This window comes from Macrobrachium nipponense, chromosome 6 (assembly GCF_015104395.2).
Source record: "Macrobrachium nipponense isolate FS-2020 chromosome 6, ASM1510439v2, whole genome shotgun sequence".
NCBI lineage: Eukaryota > Metazoa > Arthropoda > Malacostraca > Decapoda > Palaemonidae > Macrobrachium > Macrobrachium nipponense.
Genome location: NC_061108.1, coordinates 81,060,170 through 81,085,302, shown reverse-complemented (window position 1 = coordinate 81,085,302; position 25,133 = coordinate 81,060,170). Strand labels below are relative to the sequence as shown.

Sequence of the window (25,133 nt, the reverse complement as noted above, 5' to 3'; positions counted from 1 at the left end):
CTGTACAGCCACAAAATAAACAAATAATATGCCTTCCCCCTCAGGAAGACAATAAACCTTCCATCCTCAGAGAAAAAAAAGAAACATTTATAGGTACGGGAAAAGGGAAGGGAGTGAGCCGTACGACTAACTCACCCCCCAACCCATGCACAATACTAACAAGAAAGAGATGGGATAGAAAATTCTGACTGGCCCTGAGCAAGCGGTTGGAACCAACAGAATTAGAGATCTTCTGCCATCCGAAATTTGTGTTGAGGAGGTGGCGGAACAATTCTATGATAAGAAAGATGAATCCTTGCACATAAACCTTGTCTACAACATAAACTCGTAATGTCTCAAATGTCCCGAAGCACACAAAATCTGGAAGACTACAACATTACCACATTCCCAGAAATCGTGTCGTAAGATAATAAAAAAAAAATAAAACACTGAAATGTCTTAACATAAATGTTTCAATATATCACAAACAATATTTCAAATTGCAAATTTGCTAACAAAGGAACAAGATGCAGCTGGCCACTCTTATATTCCTGAAGTTAAGAATTGCGAACAAGGTAAGCCACTGACACCTGGACAATTCCTTTGTTTCTTACTAGATCCTGAAGAAACCTTCACAGGGGGAATAGAGGTATCCATGATCTCCAAACACACGAAGCAATCTACAGCAAAATCACACACTGAAACCCAGCAAGAAAGAAATGCAGCCAACTTAACTGGCTTTATAGAGGAATAAAAAACTAAATTGTCTCTTAACAGCCGTAAGAGTGACTGGCCCGGTCATGGGTTGCCGAGGGGTAGGTGGGTGGTCCCACATAACTCTTGACCAAGCACAGATACCAATAGTCCCTTGCATATACGATTTTGTTAACTTTTAATTTTACTGGCTTCTGGCTGGTGCTAATGTTAAGGCCTAGGATTTGTTTCGTAAATGAACAAGTTACATTTTATTATGCTACTCGGTAAAGGTGGTAGTGAATGTAAAAGTTATGTTCATTACAGTGAACGCAAGGTTATTATTATTATGCTATTCAGCAAAGATGGTAGTGAATAAGTTTTATTATGCTACTCAGTAAAGATGGTAGCACACAAAGTTTATTACTACACTACTCAGCAAAGATCGTAACGAATGCTGTTTATGTGTCTTATTATGCTACTTATTAAAAAAATAACCATTCTTCAGCCGATATTTAACTGACTAAGCTATCTCTACTCAGGTAAACAGTCTATAGCCCACCTATGTTAGCCTAAGTGGACAATGACTGCTCCTTATCACTAATAGCAGATTTCCTACTTAGTAAGTAGTAATTAAGGAAGTCGTTAATCTATTTGCAAAAAAAGATAAACTTAAATGAAATCTTAATAACAAAATACTGATCCTGAAAGTTATAGGCTTGAAGGCTACTTGAAATCACCGATAATACATCACCGAAATCCAGTTAAATAACTGACAAATGATGAAAAAAGCTGCTGCAAATATATGATACTTACATGGAGGACTATTGAAACAAAATGAGGTTATCTGCTAAGTTGTTCCTAGTATTGCTGTTACTGGGTGGTAATGGTCACCTGCACTAAACAATTGAAGCATTACTGCAAATTCAGAATCTAAGTTGTTGTACTAGTTAGAACCTATAGCCATCTAATGATGGTGATCCTGAAAAATCTGTTTTCTTTCCAAAGCTTGGCATTTACTGTTGAACTATATTTTGGACATTCACACAAAAAAATATTCAACTGTTAGTGGTACTTTACATTCTGTACACAGAGGGACTGGATCATGCTGTTCACTGATTATTGCTTTGAGCACTCCCACCCAAGAATCTTCACCTCCCCCGAAGTCACCTGTACAGCTCCTTGCCATTAAGCACACTAATGATTACATTTCCCTTAAAGGTTAGTCGCTTTTCCAAGAAAGTAAATGTTTTCAAGGGCCTAGTTTGGTCAGCCCTGTCAGAGCAAGGATTTTGACTCAGCAGTTTTGTAAACTACTTAATAAAAAAAATCTATGGCCTGGTGGAAACAATGTCAGAGAGTATGAATATGGAAGGGATTCCTGTAAATACAAAGAAATTTTAACTTGGGGAGCTTGGAAGTATATGCAACAATATTTCCAAATAAAAACATTGGAAATTTTTATCTTGTTAATCTTATCTGATCTCACATTTACTCCAAAACTATTAGTATATAGTAAAGCTCCCAGTAGTTTTTATAACAAATATGACTAAGACCATCAGATACTCTCATCTCACCATTGTGTAAATATAACCAAAAAAAAAAAAGATGATATATCCAATGCCATTACTATTACATTACACAGACACTTTCCATAACTATGTGAAATCTGGTGAAAATAATTTAATATTTCTTCAAATTACTAAAGAACATATTACCAATTCAAATTTACATACAACATACAAGAAAAAGGTGATACATAATAAAGCAAACTGCCATATAATTTCTGCTAGATTGCAGTGCAACAAGAAAGTCTATAGTTATTACCAAAATCTGGAAGATGTAAGGAAAGCATACTCCAAATTTTTAAAATATTAAGTAAAATCTGTAGCATGACATCAGAACAGGAATGACAGCACAACTTACAAAACAAATTTAAAAGAATTTCTTGCAGATAAAGAAAAATTGAGAAAAGTACAACAGTAATTCAAAAAAAGCACATCAAAACAGTCTCACACTACTCACGCAATGATCAACATTTGTTCGCTATAAAAGGGATAAATTAAAAAATATAATTTGTATTTCTTACACTAATATAATCTTAGTCTTAAAATATTTTCTTCTGTTTCTTATATATAAATTTATAGGTCCTGTAAGAATAAACAACTAAACACATATGTTGTGTCTCAACATCTCCATACTTGAAAGTCTTTCATTAGAACCCTAAACTTTGCTTTTCTTTATCAATAAATGATAAAATGAATCTAATAACCTTACTGATCCATGATAAAATGAATCTGAAAATCAAACAAAACCTCCTGTTAGAAAGCTCCAAATTAGTAACAGAACTGTGAGACACTGGTCAAGATCACTACATGTTATCAGTGGACTAAAATAATAAAACTGGGCCATGTCTGGGAAAAAAACAAACACACTAACATAATATATTCATCACCATCGTTAACATAAATGAGTTTAATGTAAATATATCTCAGCTTCTGTTGTTCATCATGATGCTGTGTATTTACTGAGGATACACCATGAAACCAAGGTCAGATATACAGTTCATATAAACATGCACCACCCATCATACTTACTGAAACCACTGGAAGCTGCTATCTTTACTCTTCAATCTCTCTTCCACATTCAAGGAGAATAGGCTCATATCTCTTACTGCAATAAGATATTCAGCAACCCTGCAGCGTTGAAAATAAGGTTTTAAAATACAAAAAGGATTTGCATCTGAAATATACAAAACAACAATATGTACTGATAACAAGAGTGATATCTGATGAAACATTCTAAACGTTTTCTTCAGGCACAATATAGCTGCACTGGTAGGCTTTCATAAGTAATGCATACAATGAGATAAAAATAATGTAAAAAGAAATCAAATTGGTCATGGTATTCTCTAGATGATTTATTCATAATCACTCTTCAAGTATGACTGTCTAATCTCCTATGACTGCATTCTACCATTCTGTATACAGCTCATTACTTTGACAGATTAACTTTTCAACACATGCAGGCATTAAAAACTCAGTTAACCCACTTGCTTGGAGGAAAAGATGACAATGCTTCAGGGGTGGATTTCTGAGTAGGGATTCCATTGGCAATTGATATCTGGCCAAGATGTGCTACTAATACATCAGGACTGTTTTGAGACTCGGGTAAAACCACTACAGGAGTTTCAAGTATTATATCAAGGCTGAAATGAAGAACATATCTCTAAAAAAATTATATTTATTCATTGTAGAATGGCTAAAGTAAAAAACTGTCATAAATATTTCCATATATTCAGAAATCTAATCTTAATCCCAAACAGCACGTAAATTATGCAAACAGTAACTAAAAGAATTACTCACTTTAATGAAAAAGGCAAGTCCGTGCTCTCTTCATGAGCTGGACTGAATCTTGAACCTGATGCAGATGCAGGAGGAGGAGCTGGGAGGTTAAGGGTATCAGTTGACTTTGAAACACTCATTCGCCTTCGATGCCTTGGAGAAGCCTCCCAAGAATTACTTGTCAGGCTCACAAAAGATTCAATCCTACAATTTGACCAAAAACTCTATTAGGCATGAGATGACAAAGGAATGATACTATACAATATTTCACAAATAAATAATGGCAACATCACTAATTACTAAGTCTGACCATGAGAAACAAACAATGCAAAATGCTTTACAAACCTCTTGCTGACAAGGCCCATGGCCATTTCTGTGGCAGCATGTTTGATTGATGATGCAACACGAGTCATATACTGCTTGAACTCAGTTGCACAGGATTTCAGCTCCAAGAGGAAGTGAGGAGAATGAGTATAACACACAGAGGCGAGCCGTAATTTTACAGTAAGGTTTTCATCATCTGGGGTTTGAAGATCTTCAAAAAAACCATAACCTGTAAATGAAGCATACAGTAAATTAATAATAATAATATATATTTAAATCTACTTGCTCAGAGATAATAGAACAGTTAGCCATTCTTATCCTTAAAAAAGCCCTTTTAGAAGATTGTGGCCTGTTAAGAATGCTAGAATAAGTGGACCTAAATATCTACACTAGATATTTTAGACACCTTATGAAATTTTTAAGTATATTTCCTTGCTCATTTAGAAGATTAACCAGTTTATATTTGTTTTCTTTCTTTTGCATTTATGTGGCTTTTGAAACATTCAAGTTTTTATCCTTTACTTGTAGTACCCATATTACATCAACTTTTTCTTTAAGACTAGTATGCAGTAAACACCACCCTTTTTCACGCGGGTTGTGTACCAGACCTCCTGGCAAATAGTTAAAATCCACAAATACTTAGAACCCCCTCTAAAAACACTAACAACTACCCACCTTGAAAGTTCAAATACCAAATGTATACCTTAAATAACATCCTACATCAAATATACCTTAAATTATTACCCTAGTTCTGTGTTAATCATTGAGATTATATTATTAATATAATTTCAAATTCATCTTAAATATTTTACCATTGAAAATTTATACATACGAATACCCAATAACAGAGAGAGAGAGAGAGAGAGAGAGAGAGAGAGAGAGAGAGAGAGAGAGAGAGAGAGAGAGAGAGAGAGAGAGAGAGAGAGAGAGCAATTTCATTATTATCTAATCTCATTACTGTAAACTTTAAACTATTTGTAAATTAGTACAGCAAATTATTATTTTATCATAAGATGTACATTTGTAACCTCCAACCCTTCCAGTAATAACAGAGTTAGTGGTAGTTAGTACTAAGTCAGCCAATCAGGTTGCCACGCTAGAGAGAGAGAGAGAGAGAGAGAGAGAGAGAGAGAGAGAGAGAGAGAGAGAGAGAGAGAGAGAGAGAGAGAGAGAGCTGCAATAAGTATCTAATTATTTACCTATCCATTTCTCATTTTACCCTTTGGTAGAGAGAGAGAAGTGAAAGGATGTAGAAATAGAAATGAGTTGATCAGGGGTTGGCAACAATTTGAAGCACCAGTCAGTTTCTGTCAAGTAATGGGACATTTCTGACAAGCTCACCATCCACCCATGCTTCACAACTTAAGGGAAAAAGATGCAGAATGAATTCTGTTTCTTTGATTTTTCAAAATAATTTACTATAGAAATACATAAATATTGTAATAAGTGTATTATTATAATCATCTTTATTATTTAATCTTACTGATATTTGAAAATTAATATCTATTATAAGGTACAACATTTATTTATCATAAAAAACAAAGAAATATACATACACATAAAACTTTCGGAATATAAAAAGCATGAACTCCTTCATTCAATGGAGAAACTTCCAATGCTGTATTATTCGATCATTTCATTGGAGCATTGTCTCTTTTCTCCTCACCTTGAATGGCCTTACAGGAGAGACTGGGACCTGATTACCAGTCTTTGTAGACCGATGAACTCCCACTGCAGATTCTCAAAAAACTCTTGAAGAATCCACAAGTCTTTTCCATCACTGTCACAACCAAACTCACAGCAGCTTCCACCCCAATGTCCATCAATTTCTTCAGCCGTGATTAAGTATTTTCATATCAGTGCTAACAACTACTTCTTGACTTTCTTTTTTTTAACAGGGATGTGACAGTCCTGACTTGAAGATGAAGAAGAAATTAATCTTCTATTTGGCACAAGGATCAGCCCCAAAGTTCTTTATCCTCCATCGTCTGACTGGAGCACTCACTGACATCAATGAAACTCGCAATGATGCCAAACCAGAAGAGGAAGAAGAACAAGAAGCCGACTTGCATCTTTTCCTCTTGCATGTCTTATCAACTTTCTCTTCTAACGCTTGCAATTTCTCCATAAAAGTGGCTGCCACCGAATCTGGAAGCATAGTTATATTCGCCGACACCGAAGATGCGGGGGTGGAAGGAGGCTGTGATGTGATGACAGGTGCCATGTTGGATTGTGATGTCACTGAAAGTCCAGGCTGTGACGTCATCACGCTTGATGGTAAATGCAGGGTTGATACTCGTAACCCTGCGGAAACTGCAAATTGAGATCCAAAATGCTGTGCTGTTGTTATTATATGTGTCGCTACAGATGTTGTGGTATTCTCCCCCATAAATTGGAGAACAGGGGGAGCAGGGACACCCATCGAGGGAGGCCCTGGAGGGAAGTGTAATGTCATGTAATGAATCAACAGGCCATCCAAGGTTGGTACCCCTGATAGGCCAAACACTGCCTATATACACTCCATTCTGTGTGCATCCACAGCTGAAACATATGACAAAGATGGTGATGCTCCTCCCCTCTCCACAGGGAGGGAAGGGGCATAATTAGGTTCAAAACCTCCCCAGACCCCCTCTTGATGCATCCAAAAGCTAATCATTGGATGAACACAACAGGGTATGGGAAGCATTTAGCATAGGCGGAGAAACACATGGACCAGCATCACGATTAAGCGGAACAATAGAAGAGAAGGGGCTTCGTCATCCAAAGATGGAGACATCTTTCTCCTGTACTGACCCTTCTCAAAAAACTTTTTCCACTGTTCCACCAACCAGATACGACATACAGAACAAGGATTAGTAATTGAACATACATTTTCTCTGCACCTACTACATGTTGGGTGTGGATCCGTGGACACCAATGTTAAAAATTTTGAACAAGGAAACCCATTAATACCCAGGTATTGCCTGTGAGATCCTGAAGAAATCTTAGTCCGGGAGGTAAAATGATCCATGATATCCAGATACCCATACAAACCAACAGGAATCACACACTGAATCACAGAAAGAAAAGAATAAGCGGGCAAACTAAACCAGCTTTAAAATGACAGAGAGTAAAACGTATCCACTATTAAAGGCGGGAAGAAAGTAACTGATGCGATCATGAGCTGCCTAAGGCATTGTGGGAGATCCCACTTCGTGATCAAGCACAGATGCCAATAGTTTCTTGCATATTCAATCTTCTATTAATTTTATCGGTTTTCCAACTGGCAATAAAAGATTTACCCTTATGTTAAGACTGAAGGTTTATTTTGTATAAGAACAAACACTAATTAGTGAATATTTCTCTACGAAAAGTTCATGAATTGGAGAATTTTTTATGAATAATTTATAGAAAGGTTCCACAGATAAATCCGTGAATAGGAGAGTCCACGAATCTTGAGAACACAAATATGGGGGTTGACTTTATTTATATCTTCAAGTTGCAATTATATCTAACCTGTTTTGTACAATTATTGATATGTGGGAGCAAAGCCTACTGCAACTAATACAATCCAGTAAAATTCATATTTGCTTAAAAGAAGAATGAATACTACATATGTAATTCTGCTAAAGCATAATAAAGGGATTTTGACAATGGAAAAATCTATTTCTGGGCGAGGGACCTGTGCCGCCCAGTGAAATGCTCCTTATAGCACCATTTCTAAGGTATAAAAACTGCTAAATATACCAGAGAAAAAAGTTGCATGGAATGCTAGGAATATACCCAGCTCGCTCACCCTTATAGGGTGTCGGTATAGTAACTGGGGCGTGTAAAAACCACTAACAGAGGTCTCTTACCAATTAGTTCTCTCCTTTCTCAACCTGTTACTACGAGGTGCCGTTCTACATCCGACTACTGCCCGCTACTACTACTACTACCCACGCGACTCCCGTCATTCCTAATAGCACCCAAGCTTGGGCCAGTCTAGGGTGAGGAAAAAGAGGGGTGGGCTCACTGGGCGGCACAAGTCCCTCGCCCAAAAATAGATTTTTCCTTTGTCAAAATCCCTTTTCTGGGCTCAACCTGTGCCGCTCCATGAAATAGTAACAGAGAATTGGTCCCATAAGCTTGGAAATAAACATAGTCAAGGAACTGAAATAAAATCAGAATATTTTTAATTAAGCATATTTAATAGTAAACCTTAATTTTACATATCTCTTATACTATAAAAATTAGTGAAAGTTCCAAAAACTTTTGGTAACATTAAGGAAAAACATCCCAAAATAGATAATATAAGATGTCTAAATCTAATACAATAACATTATTAACATATATACATCATAAGAGTGGGTTAATGTGCAATCCAGATGAAGGTCAAGGCTAAGGCAGGGACAATAAGCGAGGCAGGTAGGAGAGAAAGTACTAAAGGAAAAAATATTCATGAAGATTAGACCCTGTTATGATGGTTCTGTTATATCAGGAGGAACCACATTCCCTGCTGCCACTGTTGCAAATTTTAGAGCTTCCAAGGATTTTAGGTAGCGGCGTTTGAATACTGCTGATGATTTCCAGCCTGTATATCTTTTTAATTCTTCAAAATTCATGTGATGAAAATAATTGACTGTTGTAGCTACTGCTCGGATATCATGGGCATGTGGGACTGATTCCGGGTTGGCTTGTTTAATAAAATAAAAAATCTGTTGTCTGATTCCTTTCAGGGAAATGGTTCCTCCATTCTCTCTAATAAATAAAGGGCATGAAGACTTTTTGGAGGTTCTATTCAAATAGGCTTTCAGAGTGTTAACTTGACACAGAGATAGATCCTGTGGAAGTGGGACAATCTTCCACGGGGACCATCTATTCTGTGGATCCTCATTCTTTGCTAAGAATTTCCTGCCTGAAAAGATTAATATTTTACCAGAAGAAAGAAAGTCAATATGATTTGGTTCTCTAGATAATGCTGAGAGTTCAGATATTCAGAAGCTAGCTTAAGCTTGTTTTAGTCTGGCACAGGCTCTCGGAATAGACAAAAAATACGAATCTGTAAGATTAATATTAAACCCGATCTGAAATATTTTCTTTAAAACAGACTTAATTGTTGTAATTGTATTAGCGGCTAGGCCTGTTTCAAACAAAGTTCTGAAAAAGGTAACTGCCAGATTCGTAGTCATTGTCTGAACCTCTGAGTCTTTCCGTCCTTTGAAAGTCCTGAGCTTGTCCAGGACTTTCATTAGCATGTTTATAGGTGGAAACAGGTAAATACTCTGCCGGTTGTTCCAATCTATGGCGTAGGCCAGAGGGTCCAGGTTGGGGGCTACATAACACTGTAGCTTGTGGTTGGATTCTGTGGCAAATAGATCTACTTGGAGATCCGGAACCTGTTGGCAGATCCAATTGAATGACTTTTTGTCTAAGGACCATTCTGACTCCAGCGGAGTTGTCCTTGTTAGTGCGTCTGTGACCACATTTCTTACCCCCACCAGGTGAACAGCTGACAGGTGCCAATGGTTCTTTGTTGCCATAGAAAAGATTGCTATCATCACATGATTTATGTGACTTGATTTGGAACCTCCCCTGTTTATGCAGTGGACTATCACCTCGTTGTCTAGAATTAGTCTGATGTGTTGTTTCTTTGACGGGGAGTCTTTTTAGAGTAAAAAACACTGCCATGGCTTCTAGGATATTGATGTGTAGTTGACGGAATGTCACTGACCACAAACCTTGGACCTTTTCGTATTGGGAGTAGCCTTCCCAACCGCTTAGGGAGGCATCTGTATGGATTACTAGTGCCGGCGGTGGGAATCGTAAGGGCACCGATTTTGCCAGATTTTTTACTTTGGTCCATGGTTGAAGTTGTTTCCTCAGTATTGGTGGAATCCGAGAAATTTTGTCTCAATTTTTCTTGTTTGCTTTGGACCGCCATACTCGATTGATGTCTTTCAGTTTGGCTTTCAGTAATGTGTCTGTTACTGAGGCAAACTGGAGTGAGCCTAAGATTCTTTCTTGATTTCTCCGGGACGTTAGTTTGTCCTTGAGAAAACTTTTTGTGTTCCTTGCTATCTCTTTCCTCTTTTTTGATGGAATCGACAGCTTGTGTGTGTTCAGGTTCCATTGTAAACCTAACCACTGGAAACATGCTGCCGGAGTAAGAAGGGACTTCTTGAAATTTATTTGGAATCCTAAGTATTCTAGAAATTTTATTACTTTGTCCGTCGCCTTGTGGCATTCCTCGATGCTGTTGGCCCAGATAAGCCAATCGTCTAGGTAGGCCACTAACTGTATTCCTTGAGTTCTCAGCTCTTGGACTACTATCTCCGCCAACTTTGTGAATATCCTGGGCGTTATATTGAGTCCGAATGGGATCACTTTGAAAGTATATGCCCTTTTGCCTAGCTTGAATCCTAGGAAAGGACGAAAATGCCAAGGAATTGAAACATGATAATAAGCGTCTGGAACTTGTCGCATTGAATATATGTATTCAAATGGGACAGATCTAAGATTACTCTTCGCTTGTCCGAGTCTTTCTTTGGAACGCTGAACAAGCGTCCTTGAAATTTTAAACGTTTTACCTCTTTTATTGCTTTCTTTAGAAGATCTTTGGTGTAAAGTGTTAGATCTGCCGTTGGAATCTGATAAAAACTGGTTGGTGGAGGGGGCCCTTGTATCCAACTCCACCCCAGACCCTTCGATATTATGCTGTATGCCCATTTGCTGAAAGTCCAACGGCTCCGAAAGAGGTACAGCCTTCCTCCTACCTGGGGAGTCTCACTGGTTTGCAGGTCTGCTTCCATGGCTCCCTCGGAATCCTCTGCCTCTTTCGGAAGTTCTTCCGCTGCCTCTATGCCGGAAGGCTCCCCTAGCTCTACTACCTCTCGCATGCCTATTGTACCCGTGAAACACACCTTGTGTTTCAAAGGTAGGATTATATGCTGGAGATGCCGTAAACGAGGTAGTGGCTACTGGATGTTGAGGTGGCTGGCTTACCCACACATATTGTTGTTGGGGCTGAGTCTCTGATGTGGAAGGCTGACTCATCTGGGATACTGGCACAGCCTGTACCACAGTTTGAGTTTGTGGACCTTGGAAGGACTGAAACTTCCTTTGTCTTTTCCTGCCTCTTGATTGTGTTCCGGTGGGCTCATATTTTTGTTTAGGAATTAGACCCCACCGGACGTTTGAGGCTTTGGTTTACTCTTGCTGCTTCCCCGAGGACACTGTTTACTACGTCCTCCGGGAACAAGTCCGCTCCCCAGATTGAGGCCTTAATTAATCTGTTAGGCTCATGCCTAATGAAGGCCTCAGCTAGGACATGTTTCCGGCAATTGCGTCAAGCCACTGCAAAGTCATATGCATCACTCTGGAGTGTGTGGAGCAAAGACTTAGTCAAGATCTTGAACAGTGGCTCCTTGGCGTAGACCAATGAAGTCATCTCCGCCATCGTAGCTGAGTTGATGGATCTACTCAGCCTGGTTCTTGCCTTGTACTCTGTCTTAATCAGAGAGTCCGGAAGTCTTGGAAGTCGTTCACTAAACTGTGTGGTGGCACAGTCTGAGTTCAATTTCCCTACTGTGAACGTAGCTGGTGCGTCAACCCAGCAATCTTGGTCTCCCGGGAACAACAGAGAAGTCAAGTCAGTTTCCCTTAATTGCGGCATGGGTTTGTCTTCCATAGCCGCCTGTAAGGCGAGATCAACTACTTTTGTGGTGCATGGTGTTGGTGTGAATTTTGTATTGACGCACTCCCAATCATTTAAAGTCCGGACCCAGGCGGACTGAGCTTGCTCTTTTGGGTAGATAACGGTTTCCTTGGGGACCTTATCTACCCTTACTAATGCTTCCTCTGTCAGGCGTGTGTAACCAGGGAAGGGAAATTGTAATCCCGCCGGGTAGAATTCAAAGTCTTCTACCGGTCGGGTACCACATCCTTCAATCGTTAACATGCCCTCTAAGAACGGGGCATGAAGAGCCAATCGCCACGGGTTGTTCTTGATGAACGCCGGGAGTTTTGAAGCGTCTGGAATCACTAACTGCTGTTGTTGTGGTAGTCCGGATTGCAAGAGATTCTCTATGAGATTCTCTTGATTTTGCAGTCTCTGGGCCAAATTGTCCACAGACTGCAGGTGATCAGCAATTGGTCCAATCTGAGACTGGACTATGCTACCCATCCTCTCCATGAGCTGGCTCGAAAAGGCTACCGGATCAAATGCAAGTTCCGGCATCTTTGCCTTTGAGCTCCTTGCTCTCGACCCCTGATGTGGGGGAGTACCAACTGCAGAGTCCGTCATTAGCTTAGACGCTGATGATGGTCTGGTTGGGAGTGATTTAGGCAGCTTAGAAGGTGTGTTTGGTTTAGGTAGGGCCTTCTTCAGATGTTTAACTTTAGGGGCCACTGAGCATGGCTTGTCCCCAGCCATGACCTTCCCAGTGAACCCCTGGAAAGAAGTCAAAGAAGAAGAATTAGACTGCGCCGGACTAAGAATTGGAATCTTAGACCGGGCGCCACCTGCCTCACTTACCTCCCTACCTTGTCCGGCGGAGTCGAGGACCATCGGTTCGACGTCGAGGTTGATGGCTGCTACGTCTTCTAGGACGGCTTCCCCTAGTCCCTCAAGATCTTCAGGAAGAACTTTTGTTTCCTCTCTGATCCTGGCAATGATTGGTGCCGCTACTTCCTTCGGCACTGCCGCCGACATCTTGGCGTTAGGGTATAGTAGAGTACACATATCCTCTGTCAGGATATATGGCTTCTTGGCCTTCACGTTGCAGCCGAAGCCGCCGACCCAGATCTTGAGGGTCGCCAGGGAAGAGTTCTTGATGGCTTGGGGAGTCTGAAAGAGATATTCCCGTTAGAACTTACCCTATAATACGACAATGTATTTTTCAAGTTCCATATTGCCAATATACTTAGTAATTATTTCTAGGGTACGGAATGTTGTACATACCGAGTCATTTGTTAATTCTGAGACCAGCGTGTAGCAGATCTCACATCCATCTGGATGCCAAACCAGAAGGTCGTCCACCTGGACTGCATACCCGGCATGAGATCGGCAGACCTCATGCCCACACGATTGCTGCAGCACAGCAGCGCATGCTGTCTCCTGACAGCGTACCACCTGTAAATTAATTTGATACATGAGTATCATAATTTGATATCACCAGAGTATCCGGTGCCCTATTTAGTTAAGTTAGATCCGCTATGTTTAGTTCAGCGGAGTCGCATGCTTCCTTATTAACTATGCATTAAGTGTTTTACAATGGTATCCTAATATTCTGTTCTCCTTCTTGTACCACCTCATGTCATCCAAAATTTTGTCATTATAAGGTTTTGGAGCGGACACAAACGGTGGCAGGGTTAACCTTGCACCAGTCCGCCGGCTCCACAGAGAAAAATTCTACAATAAAACTTCTCTCAGCTTCCCGTACCCCTACCGGAGTAGAATGTACGTATTGAGAAGAAAGGCTTGGGACGAGCGGAAACCAGGTTACCTAGTATTCCGTCGGCCCTGGAATGTACAGTTCCATGAAGCGCTTCTTTAAAAATAACTTGGCGACAAGGGGGCACAAAGAAATCAGAATTTTAGGGACACCAATACAGGTGCCGGAATACCTGGTTGAAATTATGAATTCCTACCATTATGATTCCGGCCCGAGAATAATAATATTATAAATAAATTAATTAAATACTAGGCTCCATCTGTAACCTTCTTCCCGGATCGACCATTTCGTTAATATCCTTTTGTATAAGGGATCAGCCTACGGGATCAGAATCATAGCTACTAATATATAAATACGATTCTAAAGCCCCGTACACACTTGGAAACATTGTTTGGAAACGGTTTCCAAACAGTTTGGAAACTGTTTCCGAAAACTTGATTCCAAACAGTTTGGAAACAGTTTTCAAACTGTTTGGAAACAGTTTGCAAATTATTTGTAAACTACTTCCAAATAATGTTTCCTGTCCACACCTCAGTTGTGGTCATGCCTTAACATACCCTTTCAGTGCTGAGATCAAAGCTTCACAGACCTCAGGAACCACAGCTGAGATGGTCTGCTTCGGTATCCTGAAGGTGTACATGAGGCTCGTTAAGGAATCTCAACTTGCATAAACAATAAAATTAACAAATATGGATTACAAAAATAGAATTAAAAAGATGGATGCCTTGACGGGGATAGCTGATAAACTTTCTATAACTGTAACCTGTGATGAGTGTAGAAGTTGCTGCAGCAGCGTCTGCATTTTACTTGGCACTTTTGATAAAGTCAAGGGAGGTCAAGAAAAAGAGAAAGATATGGGTGAGGAATTTTTTTGAAAAAGGACCCTATGGTGATTTCCTTTTGGCGGAACTGAAATTAGATGGTGAAGTGAATCAGTGTAATCGCCAGTCTGATGTCGGGTGTAATAGCCTTTGTGTATTTTGTATCCTTTCGAGATATACTGGGAGCCACCCTCCGTAAAAGTAGTTCAAAGTCACTTGAGCACATCCGAACAAAATTGGCGAAACCTCCACCATCTAATTTCAGTTCCACCAAAAGGAAATCACCATAGGGTCCTTTTTCAAAAAAAATTCCTCACCCATATCTTTCTCTTTTTCTTGACCTCCCTCGACTTTATCAAAAGTGCCAAGTAAAAGGCAGACGCTGCTGCAGCAACCTCTACACTCATCACAGGTTACAGTTATAGAAAGTTTATCAGCTATCCGCATCACGGCATCCATCTTTTTAATTCTTTTTTTGTAATCCTCATTTGTTACATTCCACAATGTTGGGGATGAATGCAGCAATTCAATTAGTTCTAGAGTTTTCTCGGCAGACCACATGTTGTCATCACTGCAAGTCTCGAGTAGGTACTAATTCATCATCGCCTCGGCTGCACACACACACACACACACACACACTCACACACGCAGTGTTTCCCATTCTGGATGGGAAACAGTAATTCGTGAAATGGTGTTTGGAAATGATTTGCAAACAGTTTGGAAGCAGTTTCCAAACTGTTTGGAAACATTGTTTGCATACAGTTTGGAAACAGTTTTCAAACTGTTTGGAAACTGTTTCCAAGCTGTTTGGAAACTGTTTCCAAACATTGTTTCCAAACAATGTTTCCAAGTGTGTATGGGGCTTAAGGTTTATCCCGCCCTACCGGGGTGGAAGGATAGTGAAGATGGGGATTCCGGGGATAGGAGGATACAAGGTACGTAGCAAGGTGCGTACTCAGTCCGGCGCATCCGGTGGCCATCCATGACTAGCCTAGGAGAGAGCTCTACCTGCCTCGACTCACGGAGCGTGTGAGCAATGTCTCTCTCTCTCAGCTGTTCCCTGCTTCTCCCCTAGAGTGTATGACTCAAGCCTATTTCCTGGGGTTAGGGTGTGGTGAGTAAGTACTCCACCGAAGTGGGTACAGGGGGAGGGAGACAGCCGAGAAGAGTGGCTTGCTCGTGATCATGCGGTCACTGTGACCGGTCAGGTGGGACAACCCTCCAAGACACAGTGGATCCACCCGATCAAGGCAGTAGGTCTATGGCCTTCTGTTCAATACATGCACAATAAATAATAACAATTTATATAAAACAAATTTATATACTACAGTGGTACCTCGAGATACGAAATTAATCTGTTCCAAGGCGCCTTCGTATTATGAGTTTTTCGTATCTTGGAACACATTTTACATGTAAAATGGCTAATCCGTTTCAAGCCCTCCAAAAACACCCCAGTAAATTATATTTCCAGGCCTAAAACACATGTTCTAGGGTTACGACGCCGATCGGACGGAAGAAATATGACTCCAAAAAGGCAAAATACTGTACATACTTGAGTAATATTCAACTGCATGTAATGTTCAACCCCATTTTTACTGCATATATTAGGACTTTAGCATATGTCCCTTAGCAATAAGCCTAGCCTATGTTAGCGGTTGCTACTGTAGCCTAGTCTATGATTCTGACATCTAAACCTAAGAAGCTAAAAGCTTAGAATATGCCAATAAAATGTATAAATAATCAGTATGTACTAATTTCAAATAATTATTAATTAATCATTAACTATCATACACAAACAAACAAACCTTCCAATCGATTGTTTACATTCAGCTCTTACCCGAACGAGCGCCAAGCAATCATTTTTCCTAGCACACAGTAAGCCATAAATTGTCATTATTATCTCTCTTCAACTAATGAAACTACCAAACAGTATAATAACCATTCATTTCTATTCTTTATTCTATCTTTACCTAATGGAGATACAGAGTTACTGACAGCTATAATGAAACATACGTATACGTAACGTAATAATAAAACAGAAGAAGAATTCTAAAAAATACATATTTGTTGGCAGTCTGATTTATTTTATATTTTATGATATCTAATTCACAATTTTTTTATTAAATGTATTGCATGTACTCATTTCAAATAATTATTAAGTAACCATTAACTATAATAAACAAACAAAAAAAAAGCTTCCACACGTCTGTTTACATCCAGCACTTATGAGTATCGAAAGATCGACAAGCAATCACTTTACACAGTAAGCCATAAATTTTCATTATCTCTCTTAAACTACTGAAACTACCAAACAGTATAATAACCATTCATTTCTATTCTTTATTCTATCTTTACCTAATGTTTTTTTTTTATTAAATGTATTGCATGAATAAGTTTTTCAATTTACAGCATCCTTTTACCAATAGAATACTTAAAGCACAAGGGGTAGATGCTGACCAATAGGAGAGCAGGACCTTATGGGGTGACTAGCATCAGGAACCAATGGGAGAGCGGGAGGATGGTGGCGAGTTTACTCAGTTGGCGGCGCGGGAGTTTTAAAATTGTTCTCGGTGGTCCGGGCGAATCTCGGGACTTTACAGCAACAACCTTTCGTATCTTGAAAACTTTTCGTATGTAAAGCAGTAAAATTTTTCGCATTGGCTTTCGTATCTCGAGTTTTTCGTAAGTAGAGCCTTTCATATCTCGAGGTACTACTGTATTCTAAAGCAAGTAGGCTATAACGGCATGGTGTAAGTAAAAAGGGGGGAGGCTGGGGAAAATGGAGGTAGAGAGAGGAACATGATATTGTTATGATACAATAAAGTTTTATACATACTTACCTGCAGATATATACTTAGCTTTAGACTCCGTCGTCCCGACAGAAATTCAAATTTCGCGGCACACGCTACAGGTAGGTCAGGTGATCTACCGTCCCGCCGCTGGGTGGCAGGAATAGGAACCATTCCCGTTTTCTATCAGAATTTTTCTCTCTACCACCTGTCTCCTGCGGGGAGGCTGGGTGGGCCATTAATCGTATATATCTGCATGTAAGTATGAATAAAACTTTATTGTATCATAACAATATCATTTTTATACATTCAACTTACCTGCCAGATATATACTTAGCTGATTGGCACCCTCGGTGGTGAGTAAGAGACAGCTAAATACTGAGTAGACAGGTAAACAACATACGTTGTAGGTAATAAATAAATAAAACCTTGGTTCCTATCTGTTTAGACGGAGGGTTGACTACCTAGCTATTGCTTAGGAGTCTACTCCGTCTCAAGAGCCTCAGCGAGGATGTGACCTATGGCTAAGAGTTCTTGTAGGTCTGTCAATGGGGTCTTATCCACTTACTCGACAGAACCTAATGGCCTTTGTCAATGGGGTCTTATCCACTTATATGACAATACACCTATGCCTAGTGGCATAATTAAGGAGCACAACACCGATCCCGATCACCTGATCCTAACACGAGGGTTAGTGCTTAATTTGAAAAGAGTTATCCCCTAACTCCTTTCAAACAACCCCAAGAAAACACACTACGTTAAATAAAATTAACTCACTAGTTAAGGATCAGTGTCGGCTTCCTCTCCCAGCAACGTATCCGCGGACACGTATAAACCAAGAGAGAAGGATCTCTCTTAGGTTAACTTGACATCCTTCGTGTAATGGGAAGTCAACAAAGAGTTGCATCTCCCGTATTTTACAGCTAATATGTCCTTTATGACATATTGTTATGGAAAGAACAAGAATTCGCAAAAGCTTGCACTTCATGCGCTTTAATTCTCAGCTGTTTGAAGGAATCATCAAGTCACTTATGAAGTGCTTTAGAGATCACACTTGTCTCAAAGAAGACTAAAGTGTTCTTTGACATGGATCTCTTCTGGATGAAGCCTGAAGCCTGTCTGGCGCCCCGCGCCTGGCCGGCTCCTCACGCCTGTCTGGCGCTTCTAGTCTGGCGAATGCGCCAGGCTGGCGCTTCTGGCACCCTGTGCTAGGCTGGCACTTATTTGGTACCTTGCGCCTGGCTGGCTCCTCCCCACTTGCTGGAGCTTCAAGCTTGGTAGAGTCTCGAGGCTGCCTGGCGATGTCCATCTTGGACACTCTTATCCGTCTGATTTGTTCGCCTCTGGCGCAATTGCGCCTGTTTTGGCATTTGGCGCCTGGTTGGCGCTACTTTGTCCGAAAGTCCTGAACAACCACAATAGTTTATCAGGAGACTGGAGAAGGGTGGAAGAAATTCTTCCACTTTGAGCTTTTGGCCTCAAGCCAGGGGAGGTGATTGTAGTCAGCTCCATCCAGTAGACGATAGGATATCTCACAGAACGAGAGAAAAGATTCTTCCTCTGAGGAGGATCCTTCACGAGTACTTCCGTTGCTAACAAGATCTCTTCTTACATGTTGATGAAGTTTCTTGTTGCCAAGTCTTCCCTCTCCTTGCTCGAAGGAAGGGAAGGAGCCTGAAAGTCGAAGGAGACTCAGAGCTGAAAGTGGGCTGACCCTTGATTTCTTAGCTCTTATTATATCATTCTGAACACCTTCTGGGAAGCCTTCCGAGCCCTCATCGCATCCCAAAGACTCTGTAAGCAAACGTTTAAAACCATCTCTTCTTCTGTAGATGAAAACATAAGGACCCTTCCTGGACAACGAACATTCTATCTGAAAGCGTTGAGTCAGGAATAGAGGGCTTTAGTTCTTTTCCCAGACATACTATGCTGGCAAGAACCCATTGCCGAGTCTCCATTGAATCTGATGCGAGATTCCAATGCACAAAAAAAAAATTCACTTGTCTTCTTGGTAGTTTAGGACCCAGAGAAACAAAGAATTCCTTCATAAAACTTCTTAAAGAAGATTGATGAGGAGCAGTTCCGTCTTGTCGGAACATGGAATCTGTGGCCACGAAAAGATCCCATTCGAAGCACATGATATCCTATTCTTGTTGTATTGAGGTATCGTATATGATCCCGAAGATCTTAATCCTCTGCTATCTCTAATTCCCCTTGAAGAGACAGAGTACAGCCTATTACTGCGTTCTTTGATAGCAGATATATACAGAGGTGATTCTTCCCTCCGAAAGGGAAGAAAAACCGCTATGTGGTTCAAAGAGGTATCGGAAGAGGACAGTTTCCTCATTCCATCTAGCACGATCTACAGCAATTCTATGCCTTGGCTATGACTCATGTCATTTACCTTGAAAAATCCTCTCATTCATATCCACTTCTGGTCAGTCTGCAAGTAGACAGACTCAGAGTGGAGAGGTTGTTAAGGTCCATTTATAATAGATACTGATAGAAAATCCAGACTCTTGGAAAAGCCTTCCGAAACATGCTGTGAGAAGAACGTGACCTCCGTGAATCCAACCTCTCGAAGGCCAACATGGGGCGAAAAGCATCATCCTCTCTTCCTCTGACTCCATTATTTATCTTAAAATATCTGTTAAGAATTTATATATATATAGGGGAAAAAAGACTAATGTTTATTCCCCTTTCAAATTGGATGGCGTATATTGCTACCTTTCTTGGTTTGAGAATAAGGAAGCATTCTAGAGGAAGCTTCTTCGTCTTCAACATTGCGAAGAGATGTATGAGGAAGACGTATCGCAAGTTTCCACAACTCTCTTTCCAACTAAGGGTAGACAGACGTTAATAGTTATTATCGAAAAGATTCTCACGGATGTGCAACCTTGTGCAGCGAACCTCTTAAGGATCGTTACGTTCCGTGTCTGTGTTCCAAACAGGTTCTCTCTTGTTAATGCGAACAGTGGCGAAAAAGAGATTCCCGATTCTCCTTGAGATATGAGAGAGCTGTGGAATTGGCCTAACTGATTTTAAAAAATCCTTTCGTCCTTCCCTGGGATAGAACCCCCTTTCAATTAGACGGGGAACGAAATCGGGAACGAATCGTGCCTTTACTTAGCCTGTTGTCAGAGAGGCTAATGAACCCTTTGGTTAACAACTCGCTATATCGAGAAAAAATCAAGTCCAGTAAAATGCTTGCAATTCTTTTAGACTATGCGCCAGAACATCTGTACCTCTGTCATGGTACCCGGCGCCATCTTATATGTTATTTCCGTTTCTTGGTAGGAAAAAACTCTATAGGCGTAATATAGTCCATTCAGGGAAACAAACTTCTGCCACGAAGAAAACGGTTCCCATTAGACTCATCCATCTCCTCACTGAGCATGCTCCGTTCTCTAATAAGGCTATGCTTTCGTAGGCATAAAAGCATTATATAATATAGTGCTCTACCTCGGTAGAATAATCTATAATTCTGTTACATTGCGGTAAACAGCATTGAAAGGTTGTAAGTGATCTTTCTATTGAAAGCTTCTTAGTAAAAACTCAGACAATGTTATTCATGCTTGCCTACAAATCCCCTCAATTCGAGGCTAAGTCCGTGATTGTAAGGGAGAGAAACGTACAGTCAGTCAATGCCGAAGGAGAGAGAGATGTAACCAACCGATCATGACCGCGAACCAGATGGTACTGTATTGGCTTACAGAGACAGCAGTCTTCTTTCGCTGTCTCAGTACATTCTTCCTGAGTTGCCAGTTATTCCATTCAATGAAGGAATATGGTAAAATTATTCTCGAGCTTAAGGAAGTATCCAATAATGCATATTTAAGCGAAACATCCTTCTTTAAATACAGAAGCTGAGTCGGTGTTGTCATAAGAAACCCTTTAAGTGTAATCCTTACCTAGGAAAAACCCTGGAAGGACACAGGGAATTCAGTTGGCAACCATAGAGTAATTACGGTATGCGCATATGACTCGACCATACAGTATTCCTATACAGAAAATTCTCTACTCCATTCTTTCCTTGCCGAGGCAAGGAGAGAATGGAAAATTTTACTATCTTCGTTCTTTTCGTTAATAGAACGAACTAGTATTATCCAAAGGAGATCCCAAATGAGAACCGAGGATCGAAGAGAATCTCTTAAGCTATCTAATCTCTTGGACATAAGACTAAAAGGACATATTCTACGCGTCTAACTTGGAAGAGCCTCTAATCAATAAATGAGAGCTCCCCCTAATCTTGTCCAAGAGAGCTATATGCTAAGTATTGAGATCTTTGTGAATGAGAACTAACCCATTAAGATACAAAGAGTATAGGGAATTAAATCCAGGCACTCGTTAAGTCTTCATGATTTCCAAAGAAATCGCAGAAGGGACAGGATTCCAGTTCAGATCTAGGGTTTACGAAAGGAAAAAATTGATGTTCCCTTTCCGCAGTCACTCCTAACGCCGATGAGTATGAATGAAGGAGAGAGTCCACGTTGAGAGGAACTGCCTGTTACAGCAGTCTTCTGAATATTGGAGAAGGGCTTCTCTCAGTATCAGAATCATTCTGACAAAAGCGACGGCCGCCTGTGCGACCTCTTGCGCCTTTGTAGGTCACTCACGTACTGAAGTAGAAGAGCCCCTATTCGGTGAAAGACTGGCAGAAAAAGACTCTCTCTGTTCCTTTGGAAGAGAACTAGAAGTCTTTTCTATTCTCTTGCACGATACAACAGATCTTTCTGATTTCTGAAGTCCGAAGAGGAAGATCGTTTCCGAGGAGAAGAACTGTTGGAAGGCGACCCCAGCCTGGAGGATTCCGCATGTCTGGAACGTTCTGGTTTGGTGGAAAGTTCTTCGCGCTTGGAAAGTTTCTCTTGTGCGGAAGGTTCCGCGCGCCTGGAAAGTTCCGCGTGGAAAGTTCCGCGCATCCGGAAAAAAAATTCCTGCTTGGAAAGTTCCGAGCGTATGAAAGGCGATCCGCGCCTGGAAAATCCGTGCGTCTGGAAGTTTCCGCTTGTGCGGAAGGTTCCGAGCGCTTGCAAAATTCCGCTTGTGTGGAATGTTCTGTGCGTTTGGAAAAAGATTCCTGCTTGGAAAATTCTGAGCGCCTGGAAGGTGATTCGTATCTGGAAGCTTCCTCGCGTCTGGAAGGTTCCGCTTGTGCGGAAGGTTCCGTTCTCTTGGAAGGAAATTCGCGCCTGGAACGTTCCATTCTTGTGGAAGGTTCCGTGCGTCTGGAAAAAGATTTCTGATTGGAAAATTCTTCTGCTTGTTGGGAAAGTTCGGAACGTTCCGAGCGCCTGGATGTTTGTCCACTTGATTCTAAGGCTCTTCGCTCTTGGACATTTGTTTTCGCTTTGAAGGCGCCTTGCGCCTAGAAAGCTCCTCTCTGTTAATCTCTCTCCCGGAAAGTTCCTCCTGCTTGGAAAGGGCTTCTGTCCTGCCTGGCACTTCTCGCTAAGATGGTTCTTCTAGGGCTGAAGAAAACCACTCATCTATAGGAGCTAGTTGCTTGGGAGAAGGCGGAACATTCTCAGGAAGCTCGGACACAACTACACGCTTCATGGAAGAAAGCGAAACAGGAGATCAAACTCTGGTTCTCGCTTGGAGGGAGGAACGCAGCTCGCGCTTGGACTGTTGGAACGCGGCTCGCTGCTGGCTGCTGGAACATGGCTTGCGCTGGACTGCTGGAACGCGGCTCCCACTTCTAGCCCAGATGGCACTTAGTGTTCTCTTAACTTTCCGAGAACACGCTAGATCGTCCGAACTCCAAACATGTCCATTCTTTGTCTTTTCGGATGCAAGATGAAGAATCGAATGAAGAGACGCACATTTTTTAAGGATGCCTTTGCAATGGCCCTCCTTGGCAGTCTGGGATGCTCCAGATCCTGCCGAGGGGACGCCTGATCGGTGGGGATTCTCCGTAACCTCCGTAAGGCTTTCGACATTCCTTCTCCTCTGAGCCTGGGAGCTTGGAAGAGGTCTAGGTCTGGGAGCGAGACAGAGCCGATCGGAACGCACCCTCCACTATTTTAGGACGCCTTTCCAATTGGCGAACTTGCAGTCTGGGACGTTCTACAGATCCTGCCGAGGGGACGCCTGATCGGTGGGGATTCTCCGTAACCTCCGTAAGGCTTTCGACATTCCTTCTCCTCTGGGCTTGGGAGCTTGGAAGAGGACTAAGCCTGGGAGCGAGATGGAGCCGAACAGAACGCACCCTCCACTGCACTGGAAAAACTATATTCACTTCTTACCTTTTTTAAGAGCTCGCATTTATTCTTCAAATTTTCACAAGATGAATTTGTAGTTTCTGTGAGGAAAGAAGGTGATGAGGATGCAACAACTACTAGTATTGTTAATACTTAATTGCTCGTTAATACGAGACATATTAACGCTTCTAAAGGAAGCGTTTTTAGTAATATGCTTTCTGACTTCCTTGAATAGGAAGTTAGAGTGTTTAAATACCTCAATCAAGCTTTTTTAACACTTCTTACACATACTAGTGAATAGATATTAAAGTTTCCTTTATTGCAAAATATGTGAGTGTCTACCGACAAATTCGGTAGTTTCACGTAAATTTTTTCTTCGAAAACTCGAAGCTAAATACATTAAAAAGTTACTAAAAGCGTATGCCGAACCAAAGACCCAGTACTTCCCTGCAAAAGACAGCCCAGAAGATCGATGGCGATGAAAAACGAAAATCAAGTCAGGAGGTACCGCAAACGTTGTTTACAATACGGCCGACAGAAAAATTCTGATAGAAAACGGGAATTGTTCCTATTCCTGCCACCCAGCGGCGGGACGGTAGATCACCTGACCTACCTGTAGCGTGTGCCGCGAAATTTGAATTTCTGTCGGGACGACGGAGTCTAAAGCTAAGTATATATCTGGCAGGTAAGTTGAATGTATAAAAATGGTGTGATACGAGCAAATAGTCTAACCCTCCAAAATCGGGTATAGTAATGCCGACCTGGTCAGGTAGACTAAATCGCTCTAATCAATAATAGCCCTCCAAAATCAGGTATAATGCCGACCTGGTCAGGTAATACAATGACTTAAGGATATCATCCTATAAGTTTAATCAAGTTCCAACTCTCTAATCAGAACGCTTCGAATTGAATAAAAACTTTAGTCTTCCGTAGAAAGCTAAAGAGGGATATAGCTGGTTAGGCTACTCCCCTACATATATCAATAGAAACGACTTAACCTAGATATAATTATATGTATATCAAAAGGGAACTCACTGGTATAGGCTACCTTCCGAAGCCGCATACGGCCCAGTTTGGTAGCCTAACTATATGAACGCCGAAATAGCCTAAATAATACACAAATGTTAATAAACATCAAAATCATAAATAATCATTGTATAAGATGTCTAGAGCTAAATAAACCAGACTACAATTAGTATGAAGAACTAATTGGAAGTCGTCAAGTAAACATGAAGCTCTAGGAGGTAGTGACACCAAAATGGCTGGCGGGGGAGTGGCATCATACGACACTCCCGAGACTAAAATTATCAATATATATAATTTTACCGTGTGTCGCCACCTCAACTTATCAAAATTGATAATTGCAATACTCAACTTGGTAGTAAGAGTCTCAAGAAGGTCAGACATCTTCACAATAAGCACAATAAAGCTTCCAAACACAAGAACGCGTGTAGGTATGACGGTGCTATAGAAAGGAATGTCGCAAGTCGCGTGGGTAGTAGTAGTAGTAGCGGGCAGTAGTCGGATGTAGAACGGCACCTCGTAGTAACGGGGGATGTTGAGAAAG

General features: G+C 40.9%; 1 protein-coding gene across 4 annotated transcripts in view; it reads right to left on the bottom strand.

The window, feature by feature from the left end:
- Positions 1-25,133, bottom strand: part of LOC135216276 (intermembrane lipid transfer protein VPS13D-like) — a 999,641-nt gene that overhangs the window by 701,841 nt on the left and 272,667 nt on the right. For 3 of the 4 annotated variants that reach the window (XM_064251439.1, XM_064251442.1, XM_064251440.1), the window contains exons 22-26: positions 4,362-4,569; positions 4,038-4,220; positions 3,725-3,880; positions 3,270-3,368; positions 2,698-2,718 (exon numbers count right to left, since the gene is read on the bottom strand). In XM_064251439.1, coding sequence (XP_064107509.1) covers positions 2,698-2,718; positions 3,270-3,368; positions 3,725-3,880; positions 4,038-4,220; positions 4,362-4,569 — 667 coding nt within the window. The remainder of the gene's footprint in view (positions 1-2,697; positions 2,719-3,269; positions 3,369-3,724; positions 3,881-4,037; positions 4,221-4,361; positions 4,570-25,133) is intronic. The other variant, XM_064251441.1, reaches the window with a different exon arrangement.